The 18572-nt window shown below is 35.5% G+C and overlaps 2 protein-coding genes across 9 annotated transcripts; both read right to left on the bottom strand.

Moving 5' to 3' along the window:
• Nucleotides 230-12885, bottom strand: LOC109851084 (serine/arginine-rich splicing factor SC35-like). 8 transcript variants are annotated; one of them, XR_002249685.1, is made up of 9 exons: nt 12691-12885; nt 12535-12613; nt 12347-12426; nt 12123-12189; nt 3035-3094; nt 1974-2177; nt 1708-1888; nt 1066-1621; nt 230-977 (listed from the first exon to the last, which is right to left on the bottom strand). XR_002249685.1 is itself a non-coding variant. In XM_020421190.1 (8 exons), exons 1-8 carry the CDS (start codon nt 12764-12766, stop codon nt 1616-1618), a joined length of 753 nt encoding a protein of 250 aa, XP_020276779.1. In that variant the 5' UTR covers nt 12767-12885; the 3' UTR covers nt 263-1615. The 8 variants fall into 8 exon arrangements, 1 of the variants encoding a protein (XP_020276779.1); XR_002249686.1 differs by having other exon boundaries at nt 230-969; XR_002249687.1 differs by having other exon boundaries at nt 230-941.
• Nucleotides 14211-18268, bottom strand: LOC109850911 (transcription elongation factor SPT4 homolog 2-like). The gene is made up of 6 exons (XM_020420994.1): nt 18195-18268; nt 18018-18125; nt 17065-17156; nt 15231-15286; nt 14613-14674; nt 14211-14535 (listed from the first exon to the last, which is right to left on the bottom strand). The coding sequence occupies exons 1-6, from the start codon at nt 18219-18221 to the stop codon at nt 14485-14487; spliced, it is 396 nt and encodes a 131-aa protein (XP_020276583.1). The 5' UTR covers nt 18222-18268; the 3' UTR covers nt 14211-14484.

Raw genomic sequence — 18572 nt, 5'->3', positions numbered from 1 at the left:
AACCACACTAAGCTATCTAACACCTGTCAAGTGATACGGGCTCAGGGTCACGGAGACAAGGTTTGACTGAAACCACACTAAGCTATCTAAGGCTCTACCACATTCAATAATTTAGCGTGTCATCTATATCAGAAATTCTACACAGGATACACCGCAACATTCACAAATACTGAAACCACACTAAGCTATCTAAGGCTCTACCACATTCAATAATTTGGCGTGTTATCTATATCAGAAATTCTACACAGGATACACCACAACATTCACAAATAGTCTTACAAATATTGGCTAAAAATACACAAACCTACACATTTCTCATAATACATCGCTAATAAGCAAGCAAGCATATGCAATCTAGGCTACGAATGGCAACCCTTTAGTAATCAGAATTTCTCATAACTAGTCTCAGTTACTATAGCAGAAGTGTAAATAAAATGTTACGAATCACACAAAATGAGAGAAATAACATGGTCATACCAATGTCAGAACCAGTGAAAGTTGAACATTTGCTCTCTGCAGACAACATCCTGCAGTCACACAGGACAGCAACAGCATCCTGCAGCCAACAGGTCAGTTTCCACTATATTTTCCCCCATCTACCCCACTTCACAGCTACGACTTGGGCAGCATTGCCACATGTTGAAAGATAACAAAATTCAAATTAAAATCCTATCAATTCACAACATAAGTAGTAAAAAGCACGTGTACAGCTATAATTTATCTGGACATAGCAATCCATTTTCATGTATATGAAAAAAGAGGATCATATTGACCTGTCAACAAATCCCTGACGCTGAAATGGCTTTTTGGTATTTCACCTTTAAAGCTTGCGTGTAAATGGAGCAACGAATCCTTCACATATCAGCAACACATGTAAAAGGGTAGAAATAGATGTGGTTGATGACACATCCGCATCGTATGGAAAAATGCAGAACATGAAGCTGCATGGTCATCACTGCTCAATTACTCCTTTCAAGCTCACAAAATAAAAACACCAGCGACCAGAACAAGATTAGAGTAAAAACTAAAGACCAAAGGGTTAAGACTCTTAAAGACAATCCTTACCATTCAAAGGACCACCATAATGAATTAGTTAACTTGGATCATGTCCAGAAAAAGAAACCCTTAAAATGGTTGGGGACAGCGAGATACTGACAGGAGCATCAAATCGAATATCATCAACATCATCTATGAATGGAAATCATCATCATCACCAACATCATCATCATCATCATCATCAAGAAGAACGACAAACAGCATCAGCAAGATCATTCATTTGCATTATGTCACAGGCTGCGGACAATCAGCTACTAGAACGCACTCTCGTACAAAACTAAAAAGTGCAGGATATCATGTTATCATAAGTAAGATTCACTAACCATAACATAACCAACAAAGAAAGCAAATAAAGAACAAAGGTCTTCAGAGTTCAACAAGAAGCTACTTGCACCAATGCAACCACAACACAGTCAAAATGCTAATAGCCAACATACGGTGACATGACAGAAAAAGCACAACCTTTGAATCAGTTCAGAGCTCCCAAAAGCACCATAAAACTTTCATGAAATCCTCCAGAAAGATGTCAGCATGTTTGCACTCCAGTAGCAGTAGTTCATTAATCCTGACAAGCAATTTAAATTATGAGGTAACGCCCTGAAATGTACATGACAAGATAGATGCCATGACAAGATCATATAAAGTAAATACCTCGGAACCCTGTGGAGATGAGCTGTGATAATCACGACGTCGACCACGAGGAGAAGCACTTCGAGAAGCTGGAGATCTTTCAGCAGGGTTACGCCTAACTGGGCTTCTATCAGGCGAAGAAGGGGTTCTGCGAGGAGACAAGCTTCTTCGGGGACTAAGGCTACGTCGAACAGGGGAAGCACTGTCCATAATAATCCATATAAGACAAATACTGCAGTTCATAAAAATAAAAACTCAAGCGCTGATAAGAAATATCACTAACTTACCTGTCAAAGGAGCGACTTCTGCTCCTCCTTCGGTCATCATCATACCTGCCTCTGCCACGACCTCTATAATAATCAGGGCTCATACTGCGGCTTCTACTTCTACGGCGATAATCCCTATCACGATACCTGTGACGACCATACCTTTCTCTGCTTCGACTGCGACTTCGCCTACTATAATCTCGATCTCTGTAATCATCACGATACCTGAAAATGGACTAACAGAAACATTAGAAAAGTGCCTCAAGTGCTACAACATAGTAAATGTTATTGTAACATCTACTACTTACTATTCTATTATGGATGCTTATCTGAAGTCCTGAAATAACATTACTATTCGTACTTTTTAAATTCAACCATTGTCTTACTATGAAACTATATATAGAAGCTTCCATACCCGACATCAATTTGGTATGGCAAGTTTTAGAGGCAGATAAAACTTCATTCCGGTCTATAATTTGGTTGTGCCCATATCATTTGACGCAAAAACCCGAGTGTAACAATTGATGTGCACATGATGCATGTCAACAAATTACAAGTTTTATGGCCAAACATCGGTTCAAAATCCATAAAGAAAACTGCATATGAACACCAAATGTCTAAACAATTTCAAATTTTAATCTCTCTTTTACTTAGGAATCAGAAATATGATATCCTTGTAACTAAAGAAAAGTGTCATTCATGTATCGTTGTGTCAATACAAAAGTTTGAGGGCCTTTTGCTCGTAATATTCTAAAGAAAAGTGTCATTCATGTATCGTTGTGTCAATACAAAAGTTTGAGGGCCTTTTGCTCGTAATATTCAATGTCACTCTCAGCAATTCAGCATTTTGTGTCAATACAAAAGTTTGAGGGCCTTTTGCTCGTAATATTCAATGTCACTCTCAGCAATTCAGCATTACGTTTGATAGTATTAAAAAACAAGATGTAAGATTATCGGAATGACATTTTGGAACCCGAACATTAGAGAAATAGTACAAAGCTGCTAGTCCATCTCAACAAAGATTGGTAAGTTTAGCGCAGAGCAATGGATTACCATGAGTCAAGTTATGTCCTAAAACATACCTTGGTCTTGGGCTACGGCTTCTGGACCTCTTCGAAACTTCCACAATCCTTCCTTTATGACTGCAACCAGGGAGAAAAAAATAAATCTTTATTCGACATTAACAGAAAAGGCTATTATGAATAATCTTCCTACAAACATGAGTATGCATAATAATCAGTATGTTCACCAAAGATTAACTCAGCAAATATGATCAAGAATGATGATGATAACAATGACCATATTTGTACTGGCAATGATGAACTGTACCACAGAATGGACTAAATACACAGCAAAATCATATCACCAAGTGCATCACACCCGTGCTTACTTCTCAAATCTTCTAAATTTTGTTGCGTGAGATTTTGATGTGCACTTTGCTATTTACTTTCCCCAACAAGCGAGTGAACAACCACACATGCACACACCAACCACCGTGCATCACCATCCGCAAATGTATCCCACTCTTCACTTGGTACCAAAACACATTGCTAGTCACCTCAGGTCCTCAACAAAATTAAATGTTTTTTGAATCTAAAACAATGTACACTTCCACGTGTAAAGTTATGTTTAATTGCTTCCAATGTTTTAGAAAGTGCAAGGCACTTCTAGGCGCCTGACCAAGCGCCTAGGCACGCGCTTAAGCAGAATCTAGGCGTTTTTAGCATCAGGAGATGAAAGATTCTTCTCAATATTCAAAATCCTACCACCATCGTTTATCTACGATAGCCTTGAATATACCCAATCCATCTTGACTTGGTCATTCTCTCCAATCATTACAATGCCTAAGAGAGCAATATACCCACTATGCGTGGTGCATATCGGATAAGATATGATTATGATTAGGATAGATTAAGATATAAATAAAATATTCAAAATAGTGAATGGTAATATTGACCATTGAAAATTAGAATTTGATTATAAATAAGGTAGTTCAAACTATAAAGGGGTATATTTGTCTAAAAAAGATTTTCCGAACTCGTGCTTTTATACGGAGTATGATATATACATACATACATACATATGTATATACATATGTATATTATACATATGTATATGCATATGTATATGTATATACATATGTATATGTATGTATATACATATGTATATGTATATATATATATATATATATGTATATGTATATATATACATATGTATATATATACATACACATACGTATACATATGTATATACATATACATATGTATATACATACATATACATATGTATATACATATACATATGCATATACATATGCATATACATATACATATGCATATACATATGTATATACATATACATATGCATATACATATGTATAATATACATATGTATATACATATGTATGTATGTATGTATATATCATACTCCGTATAAAAGCACGAGTTCGGAAAATCTTTTTTAGACAAATATACCCATTTATAGTTTGAACTACCTTATTTATAATCAAATTCTAATTTTCAATGGTCAATATTACCATTCACTATTTTGAATATTTTATTTATATCTTAATCTATCCTAATCATAATCATATCTTATCCTAATCCTATGTGAACCATGTTTAGCTTAACAATTTTAAAAAACTAAAATATTAATAAAATATATAAAACATAAAAATGATATTAGTTTGTTAAGATAAAGAAATTACAAGTAGATAACATATTATAATACATGAAGTATTGTAAAAAAAACCATAAAAAGTTTTAAAATTGCAAGGAATTACATAAAAATGATAAAACACTATAATATTATACCTTAGCATTAATTGATTTTAATTTAGAAACTTTAATCTTTGACGTTAATAATATTTATAGGGTAAAAGAATACAAGGAATTACATATGGAGAAACTATTAGAATATTTAGAGATAACTTTAAAAGAATTGAGTTATTTCCATTGCAAAAGAAAAAGTAATGGAAATAAATCTAAAATTCAGAAAACGTCAATGAATCACTTGAATTGGCATTAACATAAGACATATCTATTAATGAAGCATTGAATGAGCTACATTAAAAAATAATTTAATAACTTTATCCTAATCGAAGAAAAAATCTCCATGGAAGACATAAGAAAAATTAGTAAGTATTCATAAATTACATACTGTGTTCTTCTAATTAAATATTAATATTATAATCTAAGAGAAATTGGTAATGAATAATGCAGGTAGTTAGTTTAGATCTTTATGGAAAATGACAGGGATAGAGCAAAGGTAATATTATTGAAATAACATAAATTATTATTGGATGCACATCACAAGAATTCATTTTAGAGGAAAATAAAGAGATAGCTTCTAATTTATTTAAGTAATAAATTAGGAACACAAAGAATTTTATATATATGAAATTAATATTTATTCTCATTGAAATAGAAAAAAAATCAAAGTCTATATTTTTAAGCAGTTTGTGTTGAACATCATAAGTACATTTGACTTCTTTGTAAAGTTAAATGAGATGATAAAAAATTAACGAGCCTAGGAAAGATAATAGCATAAAAAATACAAAATTAACCTGATGTCACAATTGATGTAGATGATGAAGACAATACTCTAGAATTGTCCGAGAAATGATAAATGATAAACCTGAAGAAGGATTGATCTTAACTCAATAAAAAATAAAATAGAAGAAATAAAAACAACATTTTATGAATATTTTATAGAACAGTTTAATTATTTTGAGTGAAATTATGAATCTTTAGAAGGGAGTTTCATGAATTTTTTTAGTACTTTTATATTCTTATGTGGATGTTTTTATCATATAAAAGTATACTAGAGTTAGCATTAATCTTTAATTTATATTTTTTTATGAAGTCTATCAATGATTAGGAATAAACTTCATATTCTCTTTTGCATCGTTTTAACATACTTTAAATCAATCATTTTGCCATATTGGTTTTAAATATTCACCTTCCTTGTATAACACTATTTTAATATTTTTCACTTTGCAATGCTATACTTTCTCAAATAAAGCTTAGTTTCATATCGGTCAAAAATAATATGAAAATTCAAATTATTTTTAAATTATATTTGTTTTTTGTCAATTCAAATATCAACATGAAAATTTAAATTGGGTGTATCCCATTTAAACAAACATAAAAAAATAATCGGGATGTAAGAGTTTAAAGAAAAAAATGAGCACAAACTGCCAAAAATACTTAATCATGGTATTAAATCACGTGCATTGCACGTGTATAAAAACTAATATATATATATATATATATATATATATATATATATATATATATATATATATATAAAGTCTCTTCATATCTTTCATGGATTCCTAGGCAACATCAATGGGTAAAAAAGTAGGTGGTTTGATTTATATATTTTACACAATGGTGAACCATCTATCTCTTGATCACAGGAGACAAAGTAAAAACTTCCTTGCAGATTGCATACACTTAATATTCTCGAGAGGGTGAGAAGTATATTATACTAACAAACCACCTGACTCTCGAGGTTTGGTGTCTTGCATTGATCAAACTCTATATGATAGAGGTTCGAAGCAATCTAACCTGATCTTTGGGTTAAGCTTTCTCACTCGGCCAGCATCTAGGCAAGCAATCTAACCCGATCTTTGGGACAGCTTTCTCACTCTGCTAGCATATAGGCAAATACATATTGGTTAACAAGCTTAGGTGATTGTTTTTGTGTAATTCTATTTGTGGAACTAAGAGGGGGTTATTCATTGGTGTAATTATTAGGATAATGGGATAATTTTTGGAACACCACTTTTTGGTGTTATTCATTGGTGTAATTGGAACTGGAGCCAACTTTGTGGTGTTATTGGTTTGTTGGGGTAATTGTGGGACAAATACCCCACTTTCCCCCAAATTACCCCAAGTATATAAAGAGTTTTCAGCCCCCACCCCCAAAATTATCCCATTTCGTTTCCTGGAACAAGAGGGGGAAAAAATTTCTCACGAAAATCGTTCTCGAGCTCGAACTCCCGCAGGGCCGTCGCCGTTCTCGAGGTCCTTTCCCTTGCTCCGTCGCCGTTCTGGAGGTCGTGGGCCCGCTCCGTTGCCGTTCTCGAGCTCCGTCGCCCTTTCTCGTTTTCCCCCAATCGCCGAACCCTAGCTAGGGTTTCTCGTTTTCCTCTCCGGCGATCTCAAGGGTTTCTCGTTTTCCTCTCCGGCGATCTCAAGGTGACTTTTAAATTTGCATCTTTAGTCAATTTGCCTTCAATATTTGTCTCTGTGGATGAAAAAATCACCACAAAGTTTGAGAAATTTAAGTCAATACATCTCCAGCTTGATGATTCTGATATATAAATAGCAGTTGCACTTTATTGGGTGAGTTCATTATCTAGTGAGTTCATTAATAAACAGCAGCTAGATACATAATCTCTTAGTTTTGTCAGGAGTGACTATTGCTTCATCAATTAATGTATTCATGCAAAGGTAGAGCTGCAGAGGATTGTTGTGTGAATATGTTAATACTTATACATGCAGCTACAAGGAGACAAATTAACAGGCTCTCATAATTCTTTCTTAGCATGAAGAGTGATTTTTTATATGTAAAAACTATTATATACCAGCAGCTAGAAGGAGACAAATTAATAGGCAATCAGGATTCTTTCTTAGCAAGTAGAGTGATTTTTATATGTAAAAGTAAATATATATCCTGAATATGTTATCAACTCAACCGTCCATCAAGTACCTTTGTCTCTAGGATCTATTTCATCCTCATTCTGATCCCACAAAAATCAGGCAGAGCAGCATGTGCACCAGCGTACACTATGTAAGTACACATGCAACTATTCAATATGGCCAAAAGTTTTGTGTAATCGAAAGATAGAAATTCAATATGGCCAAAAGTTTTGTGTAATCGAAAGATAGAAAAGAGAAGAAAAAGAAAACAACACCAAGTAAAAGTTGAATGTGCAAACATAACTTGATCCTGGAGACAAAATTTGCTCCAAGTGAAAGAGCCAGGACCTTATACGAATATACCTAAATGCAAGTTACTAAAATTTACAAATTTTCCTTTTGATTCTTGACTTGATTTGGTTAGCAAAAGACCAGAACCTTATAGTTTATTGTGAGGAAGCCCAGATCATATCATGAGATTCACTCCTTACTAATTAATATACTATCAAAGCCATTTTTAGTTTTGGAAATTAAACCATTTCTCTCCTTCAGTAGAAATTGGCCTTTGATACTAGTTAAAATCTTAAACTAGGAAGATCAGACATCAGGCTCAAGCCAGCATGCACCAGGATCGGCTCGTCGTAGTTTAATCCTCTTAGTTCAAATATTCTGAATATAGGCTATATAGGCTATATAGGCTATAAATGGATGAACATGATGTTATATTTGTTTGTTATCATGATGTTTTGCATGATTGTTACAGTCTGAACGTTGTTTGTTATCATGATGTTTTGCATGATTGTTACAGTCTGAACATTGTTTGTTATCATGAACATAAATGTTGTTATAAGTGCTAAAGTTGTTTGTTATAAGTGATTCCTCTTGCGTTGTAGGATGAATTTTACTTCGGAATCTCAAACTATGGAAGAGTACTCTCAAGACGGTGAGAGGGCCGAAAAAGCTAATTATGACTATGTAATATGGTCAGAGCAAGAGAATAGAGAGCTACTGAGACTTTTAGTGGAGGAGGTGAAGATGAATGATGATCAAAGGAGAAGGTTTATGATTTGGCGTCTGACTGGAGTATTTCCAAATGACGACAATCACTATGCTTATTAATGACTATTATGTTATATGCTTTTGGGAACATAGATGTTAGTTATATGCTTTTGGACTTTTATGTTAAGCACATGAATGCTTTTGGATAGTTGTTTGCATTATCTTTTGGAGTTGATGTAAGCACATGTACATGTTCTGATTTATAATCAGAATGTTTTGTATTTTGCACATGTTCTGATTATAATCACTATGCTTATCTTTTGTATTTTGCATATGCTAGTTTGTGTTACAGGGAGTCCAGTGACTTGATTACTGTTTGTGTGATGGAATTCTTGTAGTGATGGAATTCTTGATTTATGTTTAAGCACATGTACATATAAATGTGATTTGGTGAATATCTTGTATTGAAAATCTTACTATTTTTTGATTTCATGATTAATACAGGATGGAAGATAATCAAAATGTCTCTGTTTTGCTATTTCATGAGGATACTGCTGATTATCTCCTCATTCGCATTATCAACATGACTGCACAAATAGGAGGTCTAGTCACGAGTATCGGGGTACGAGGTACCACCTTAAAGAGTTTGGCCCAGCTAACAACCGTCAGCGACCACGCAATGCTCATGAGTTATTCAACCATCAACATGCATCACTTAGAAATTGGCTAAATACCCATATTGGTATTTTAATTCAACTCCATTTCCCAACAAGGTATTTTAATTAGGAAATTCGGCGATAAGACATTTTAATTGAATAAAATTACCATTTAGGTCATTTTTCTCGTCGGCGGCCAGCGTTGCACGTGGGGGATTAATCTGTGTTTAAGATGCTGATTTAGGTCTGTTTTCTGACGTGGCAGGGAATTAACTCTCTCTCTCTCTTCTCTCTCTCTCTTTCTCATCTTCTTCCCCTCATTCTCAGGTTCGCTCTCCGTCTTCCTCTTCCTCACGATCCTCCTGATAACTTCTCTCAACGTAAGACTCCTCATCCCCTTCGCCCGCAAGTTCACGCACAACGTTCAAGGCATGACCAGCCTCCAGCGCATCGCCATTGGGCTCGTGTTCGGAATGCTGGCAATGGCTACGTCCGCTGTCGTTGAGAACAAGAGGAGGCGGTTTTAGGTCGAGCGCGGCGTAAAGATCAGCTGTTTCTGGCTTGTTCCTCAGTACTTCCTGGTGGGCACCGGCGAGGCCTTTGCTTACGTTGGGCAGCTGGAGTTTTTCATCAGAGAGGCTTCGACCCCAACCAGCGCCTCCATCTCCTCACCGCCGTCAGCCTCCTTCACCGCCTCAGCTCGAACCCCGTTATGGAGGCGGTCGTGCTGGCTTGCCGGCGACGGTCGGAGAGGGTTCTTTGTGGATCTGAGAATGAGGGGAAGAAGATGAGAAAGAGAGAGAGAGAAGAGAGAGAGAGAGAGAGTTAATTCTCTGCCACGTCAGAAAACAGAGCTAAATCAGCATCTTAAACACAGATTAAGCCCCCACGTGCAACGCACGTGATGAGTTTCGCCGGAAAAGTGGCCGCCGACGAGAAAAAGGACCTAAATGGTAATTTTATTCAATTAAAATGTCTTATCGCCGAATTTCCTAATTAAAATACATTGTTGGGAAATGGGGTTGAATTAAAATACCAATATGGGTATTTAGCCCTTAGAAATTGTATTGAACGTATTTTTGGCATTTTTAAGTCTAGGTTTACTATTTTTAAGTCTCAACTTCCAGGTTTTCCATATGAGACTCAAAAAAGTATGATCTGGGCATGTACCGGTCTGCATAATTTTCTGAAGATGGAGAACTCCAACGATGACTTTGAAGTTTCTGATCTTCCTCCAGAGACACCACGCAATGTTGCTCCGATTGATGGTTGTGATTCTGATGAGGACGATGACCTACAAACTCAACAAGCACAACGGACAGCTGTATCACGTTGGAGAGAACAAATAGCAAACACAATGTGGGAGGATGGGACAAACGTACCCAAGGAGTCTAGAGCAAAGTTATATGACGGTAAATTATATTTGTAATAATTAAGATTTAAGTTACTAATTGAGACTTTATTTGTAATAATTGAGACTTTATCATCATCATTGTAATAGATGTATGAATGACTAAATAATATAGCATAATAGTTAAAATAAATATCAAAATATTTAAAAATTGATTAATATTAATATTATTAATATTATTATATTATTTTTAATATTTTATATTAAAATAATCTTAAAAAATAATATTATTGTATATTATAACTATTATTTATTTAATCATTTAATGTTATATCAAGTTAAACTTGAACTTAATTGAGCTATAAATATAATATTATAAAAAGATGTCATACCAATTGTCCCACTCAAATTGTCCCATTATCCCATTTTACCCCATTTTATCCCACTCAAAATTATTCCATTGGGTAAAATTACCCCATTGGAACAATTTACCCCAATTTACCCCAAATTACATCAATGAATAACCCCCCCTAAGCATTACTAACCAGAAATTTTTAAACAAAAGTTTAAAACAATCATTCAATTCAGACAACTAGAACATTTCCATGTTCAGCTCCTAGGATACTTTATTTCTACAAGGAAGATGTTGATATGCTTGTATCTTTTGTATAGAGTTTCCTTCTATCCTCTTTAGATGAGAAAATTATTTTTAATATTTAACGAAGTTCTAAGGATCTAACTGAGCAAGAAATCATGTAAAAATTAGTATTGAAACGTAAAAAGATAGCAGCCGATGTTTAAAAATTACAAATCTATATGGTCACAAGAAAAAAGTACAAGACCCATTTTGTTATTTTAATCTATTTTTTCACAAGCATACAGATGAAAACTCGCCAATAAAACTGCAGTTCATTTCAAATGGTTAATTTGTCATGTCAATGTACAGACAAGACTCAGCCGAAGGTTATACATCCACAGGGCATATATCAACTATTAAGTTTCAATGAAGCACGAAACTACAACGTTCAAATTAGTAGTTTTTCCTGTTAATTTACAATTTAAAAAGAAGTTGTAGACAGAATCTGTCATAAATATAAACAACGGCATTCACCACTCTACCACTTTGAAAAAATACCATCAAACATCTGCTCACAAACATGGATGTACTGTATGAAAAGGGTAACGAGTGCACTAACAGGTAGGAAAGTAAACAAGTATCAGGGTCATTGCTCAGTAGAAAAGAGCAAAACAAATATCTGCTCACAATCATGGTTCCTGATCTTTTCCCCAAGCACTAAAAGTAGCAAAAATTGGTCAAAAGAGGCTTTGCATCAAGCTCTTAATTTGACCATTGTAATGGAAAAACACCTATTCGATTTTGGAAAACAAAATCCTAGACAACAACATCAATCAAAAAATCAACGCAAAACTAGTAAAGGCTGCACTAACAAAGAAGAAAAACATCATCATCATCATAATCAACCACAACAATCGCGAATCAGAACTCGTAACTTACATTCGCTCTGCATTAGGACCATATTTCGCAAATTGCACCATGATTTCTCTTCCATCCACAGTCCTCCCTGTAAAAACAAATTAACAAGATAATAACATCGAGGCAAAAAAAACATATTACAATTACAACAAAATAAAAAAGAAAATAAAAACAAATCAACAAGGGGGGAAAAATGAGGTAAGAAATTAAAATAAATAAATAAATAAAAGAAGATAAGAACTCGCCATCAAGTTTGTCCACAGCTTTCTGCGCCTCATCGGCGTACTTGTACCTCACAAACGCAAACCCTCGAGATTCTCCAGTCCTTCAATCAACAAAATATCATTCAAAAAAATCCCCAAAAAAGAGAAATTTCTCAAAAATCTAATTAGAGAGAGAGAGAGAGAGAGAGAGAGAGAGAGAATCAATATACCTGCGATCCCTAGGAATGAAGATATCAACGACCTTTCCGTACTTATCGAAAAGGGGGAAGAGATCATCAGCCGAAGTCCCTGTCCACAAAATCAATACATAATTAGAAACAAAGAAGAAGAAAAATGAAGAAAGAGACGGAGAGAGGGGCACTTACGGAAAGTGATGTTGAGGACGAGGAGGGAGAAGGTGTCCTTGATGTCGGGAGGACCGGACCGGCCGAAGTGCGACATCTCGCCGATGATCGAGGAGAGAGAGAGAGAGAAAATTAGGGTTAGGGTTCCGAGCGGGCGGAGGAAGGACGAGCACAAAGGGAGTCGGGCCTGCCGCGGAATTGTTGCGGGCTTACGTGTCGTCTGCATTAAATTCGAATGTTCTGGATCGGGCTTCAAGGTTTATCTGGGCTTCGTCCAAATTTATCAAATAACAGGCTAGCAAAAATAATTAAAATTACATGTTGTTTCGTTCGGCTCAATTTTAAAATTTTGTTATTTGCAAATGCGGCATGTAGCTACAGCCTCATATAGGGGTGCATTCGGTCCAGATACGGTTCGGATATGATGCTTATCATATTCATATCCGCTTACCCATCTCGGATACGAATACGGATATGGATATACCTCGATAATAAAAATTTATAACCATATCCGCTAAAATCGGATACGGTTACGGATATACATTCGGATATATAAGCGGATATGCATGCAGATACAAAACAGATATGAGAAAACTAGATAGTATTGAGAAAAACATAGTTCATGTGATACAAAAGAGTTTGTTAATATGTCCATTATAATTAAAAAAGAGAGGCACTAGAGGCACACTCTCCACCACACCTCCCCTCCTGCTACAGTGCACCGGGGGCCACTTGAGATTTAAATTTTAAATCTCAAGTGGGCCCCGGTGCACTGTAGCAGGAGGGGAGGTGTGGTGGAGAGTGTGCCTCTATCATTTCTCATTAAAAAGTTAAGATTAAACATATTGATCATCAAAATTAACCACAAATCCATAATCTCAGAATCGAAACTATCGTAAGAGTATGACTAATATGTATTCGGATATTTCGGATACGGATACAGATATTTTACTACAAAACCATATCCGTAACCATAACCTATTGGTTATAGATTTGAGTAACCATATTCGTATCCTAACGGATACGGTTACGGATATCTTCTCGGATACGGATACGGTTTAGCACCCCTAGCCTCATAGGTGTTTTTCTAATGTCATGGCGTTTTGGATTTTTGTTAACTACATTGTTTTCAGAAGATTATAATTGACTTAACGTGTCTTACGTAAATTGTGGACCATTTTGTGTCTAGCGTGCAATTTGACTAGCTCATTAAATATTTTCGCCCCCTCTTTAGATCTCTCGTACAATAGATCAAGTAAATTCAATGAAAGGTTTAAAGAAATTACGGACCCCACTAATAAGAACAAACTTAACTAGAGAATTAGGTACCTCCCGTTAAGTCTAAATTTTCCTCCAATCTTTCCCCTTGAACCGCTTATCAAGCTGAGATCGAGTACCCCACTCTTGCATAACAGTGACGCAAGTTCTTTGCAGATTCAGGGGGCTCCTTCGTAATTCAAAATCAAGTCGCAGAAATTCGCATCCATTTCCAAGCAATACTCGAGAGGTTAAAAGGGTAATTGTGTACCAAAGCAGAATACTAGGCGCGCATCAACCCAAACGGTTCAGATTTGAACTGTCAACCGAAAACCATCAACACAAGTGTGCGAGCAAAAATGCGTCTGAACTCGGTCAAATGTACAAACTGAAGCACAACTGGTGACTAGTACTAAAACATCATATCTGCCTTTCAAAGATGAGTTAAAATGATGCCCCTTGATTCATAATAAAGGGTACAACATATACGCGTACATAGGCTAACATCAAAAAACTGCAACTGGTTTCTCAAATGAGGACTGGACGCAACTGAGATCTTCACGTACGCTTTGGAGGGGCATACTGCACGTTGTTGTCAGCGCAGATGTTCTGCATTCGAAGTAAGCAGCTCGTAAGATTTCAAACGCCATTGTAAGAGAGAGAATAGTTAAGGTCAGGGAATGTACCTGGTATTCCTCAGGAAGCTCTTCAGAGACTGCGAGTGTATAACAACCAGGGATAAACCGTCCTGTGGATGGCAACAAATATTTCACGCATCAACAAAAGGTTAGAAGTGTAACTTCAAGTGAAATTGATCCCACAAAAGTGAATATTTAGTACGATTCCAGAAGCAAATGCTTTGTGTGGAAATATTTTCTCCTTTACTGTATAAAGCGCGTGATTTCTCAAATTTAATTTTGATATAACTAAATGCTCAGAATTTTGTTGAACTATTTGGTTATCCCTGCAGAGGGCAATACAAACTTCATGGTATAAACCGCCGAAATTTTAGAGGAGCACCTATGAGATAAAATCGATCCCAAAAAAGAGTTCGACATATTTAGGACCTTTCTACAAGTTAAAGTCTCCTATGCAATGGTTTCTCTGTTATTGTTACAAAGATTATGATTTCTCCTAAAATTTAATCTAATATAACATGCTGCAGAGTAACTTTTGAATTAATTTGGCTAACCAAGCTCTTCTCCACAATACAAAATGTATGATTAAAAAAAAGCATTCCATTTGGGCTCGCAAAACATTTACTGCTCCAGAAAACAATTTCATGGTTGCACAGTGACAATTACCTATCCTCAACCATCGAGCCGCCCAACTTCTACTTGGTTCCATGACAGAAATAATCCTGTGGACAAGGAAATCAAGGATCACTCCAGTTTTTATCCCTTCTTTTACTTTAAACTAGAAACTTATAAAGAAAAATGTCCAAAGCAAAACAACAATAACAAGCGAATATCAATTAAGATAATCAAACTGAAAGAAACTGGGGACTGACATTATGCAAAAAAGCTCTCTTATTGCTTCGTCCACATAACCTAAACTTCTAGCTTGTTTGGCTTTGAGATGTCTACTTAATTTCTTTTCCCATTTCCAAAATTTCAATATCTAGAGCAATTTTGTTGTGTTTGTAAGAAATAAGTTGTTTTAGAGGGTCTTAACAATGACTGAAGTCTGATATAAACATAGCTACCATTTTACGTAAAGATCTTAGCATAAATAATCAGCTTATTAAATACATTATTACATACTGTGCATTTGGACATCATAGGCAAAGGAATCAAAATTCCTCCTATCATGCATTCACATGTCCTTTAAACAAATAAAGAGTACAGGGAGACTTCAGAGTTCTTTGCATATATCACTAAAGAGAATTTTTTATATAGGTTGATAGCACTAACAATAACAATTTTTGAAAAGTCAGCAATTGAAGGAGAGATTTGCACAAAACATACATTCATTTGTAACTGAAGCTTTGCATACTTTGCTTAATTCATTAGCACTCAATTCTTGATAAATTGAATATGCAAGGCTTAATCTTACAGCTTCGCCAAGTGACAAACATGGCTAAAATACTAATTAGGAATTATTATACACTTGACATTTATAAAGTAGATTGTTCACATAAACAGTTTTATCATAGAAAAGTCTTTCCTTTATTAAACGTCATCATAATAAGTTTTCCATAAAATATTTACATAGAAATTGAATATCAACCCCTCCCATCCTTTCCCCCCACCCCTTGCCCCTTCCCTCTGAAACAAGTCCCATGTCCCTCTCTCGTTCAACGCACCCAGAACATGTATAAATTGTACTGTGCTTGTTTGTAATTTTATTACAACATTGTAGTCTAATTTAAAGGAGCATATCAAAATTATCAAAATATCAAGCTTAAAATAAACGACGGGCTTAAAAAAGATCCAGAAGTGAAGCTGCTACATTTATGTGCACACGTTACTAAATCTCAATTTTTATTAATAGGTTCAAAAACAAATTTTTAGCATTGATAAATAAAAAAAACTCATATGTAATCAAGTGTCTGAAAATTGTGAAAATGATGCGAAGAAAATTGAAGACGAAAAGAACCAATAATTTTTTTCATTGTTTCTATTAGTTCCAAAAAAAAATTGGTTACTTATTACTTATTTCACAAATAGTTGCAGATCTTATACAAAAATATCCTCTGAGTAAGTAACACCAACAATAAGTTTTAACTTCCAAATCTCATATTGAAATCAAGAACACTCACCAGTGAATGACTGAATGTCATTGACAATGACATTCACAGGGGCTCGCACGCATTTATTTAGAATGCAGATATTAAAATATTCACTTATGTCAATAGTCTCACATACAAGAATTAATTTGAATTGACATATTAAAACGTTCAACCAGACCACCTAAATAGATGTAAGGAACAACATTTAACCTATCCATGAACATCATAAGATGCTAGTCTCAAGACAACCAGAATTGTGTCGTGCGCTAATAAATCTCAGTCATCCAACACTGAAACTTCCCAAGTAAAACATTTATCTGCTGTAATGCAATCATATTCCACACATGAAGGAAAAAAAAATTGACGCGTAACTGATGAAAATCACACGAATATAAATCAAGGCCTACCCTGTAAAGTTCGGAGTAGTGCAGTTGACAACATTATCATGCTCCTTTTCCATATCCAAGAACGGGCAATTTTCACAGCCCGACTCTCTGAACTGGATAAGCCATCAAAAGAGGTTATCACTTCTGAGTATCCAAAGAAAAGACGAAAGAGAAACAAGCACAAGAGCAAGGGCAAACGACACTTTTGATTTGGGTGATAGGATACTGTAAAGAATTCATGATAAGGGCATCTCCAACAGCTTCTCCAAAATTTTCTCCAAAATGGGGAAGCAAAAGTCATATTCTCTAAATTATTTTTACACCAACTCCAACAGTTTTCTCATTTTGAAGAATCTCTTTTTTCCTCCAAAATTTTGGAGAATGCTGGAGATTTGGAGAAGCTTCCCCATTTTTTCTTCTCCATCCCTATTTTGGGGAATGAAATGGGGAATCTGTTAGTCCATCCCTATTTTGGGGAATGAAATGGAGAATCTGTTAGACCAAAAACTAAATTCTCCAAACGTGGGAAATGGGGAAGCTGTTGGAAATGCTCGTAGCAAAAAGAGGTGACCCAAAAAAAATAGGATGTAAAGATTACAAGCATATATGGTAGAAACTTTCCTCGTAAGTACACATTTAAACAATGCAACAACAGAAAAAGGTGGTTAAAATTTATCATGTAATCAATCAAAATCATAACATCAAGCTAAAAGGCTTCTTCTGGAGTCGATCATTATGTCTTTGGTACAATAAACTTCATTCGCTTAGTCTACTGGGAGCAAGTTTTCAAATCTTTCTACAACATATTTTCATACATTGTTCAGCCCACATATGACTCTTTTCTTGCTAATTCAGTTGGGGAGGAGAGAGAGAGAGAGAGAGAGAGAGAGAGAGAGAGAGAGACCTGATCGTAGGTCTTGACGAGTCGACAAGGAGAGAGAGAGAGAGAGAGAGAGAGAGAGAGAGAGAGAGACCTGATCGTAGGTCTTGACGAGTCGACAGCGGAGACAAGCTCTGAGCTCATGGCCGAAGCTCGTCGGAATCTGAGCGAAGCTGGCCATCCTGTCCTCCTCCTCCGCCATGTAATCGCTATGGCCGAAGCTCGTCGGAATCTGAGCGAAGCTGGCCATCCTGTCCTCCTCCTCCGCCATGTAATCGCTCCTCTTGCTGCTCCCCATTGATTCAGCTCTTCCCTCTTCGATTTCTTCTCTCTTGTAAAACTAGGGTTCAAAGCCCTAAAACTCTTCGCTTAAATCCCCTAAAGTTTCAAAAGCTTGCTCTTTAGTACCATTGGTTATGCAAACATGAGAATTTCCCCCGAAAATTCTCATTCAACACTCCCATGCTATTTTCAAAATATTTCAACCCTTACTTAATTTTTGTTAAGTCTATTGTTAAACCTAGCAAATTCATATTTCAAGATAGACTTAAGATGTTTTTGAACTAGAATTTTGATTTGTTTAACAATAGATTTAGCAGGGGAAAAAAAGGGTTGAAATATTCTAAAATAGCATGCGAGCATTGCATGA

The sequence above is a fragment of the Asparagus officinalis genome, chromosome 7, assembly GCF_001876935.1.
Source record: "Asparagus officinalis chromosome 7, Aspof.V1, whole genome shotgun sequence".
Taxonomy (NCBI): domain Eukaryota; kingdom Viridiplantae; phylum Streptophyta; class Magnoliopsida; order Asparagales; family Asparagaceae; genus Asparagus; species Asparagus officinalis.
This window is presented reverse-complemented; position numbering and strand designations above follow the sequence as displayed.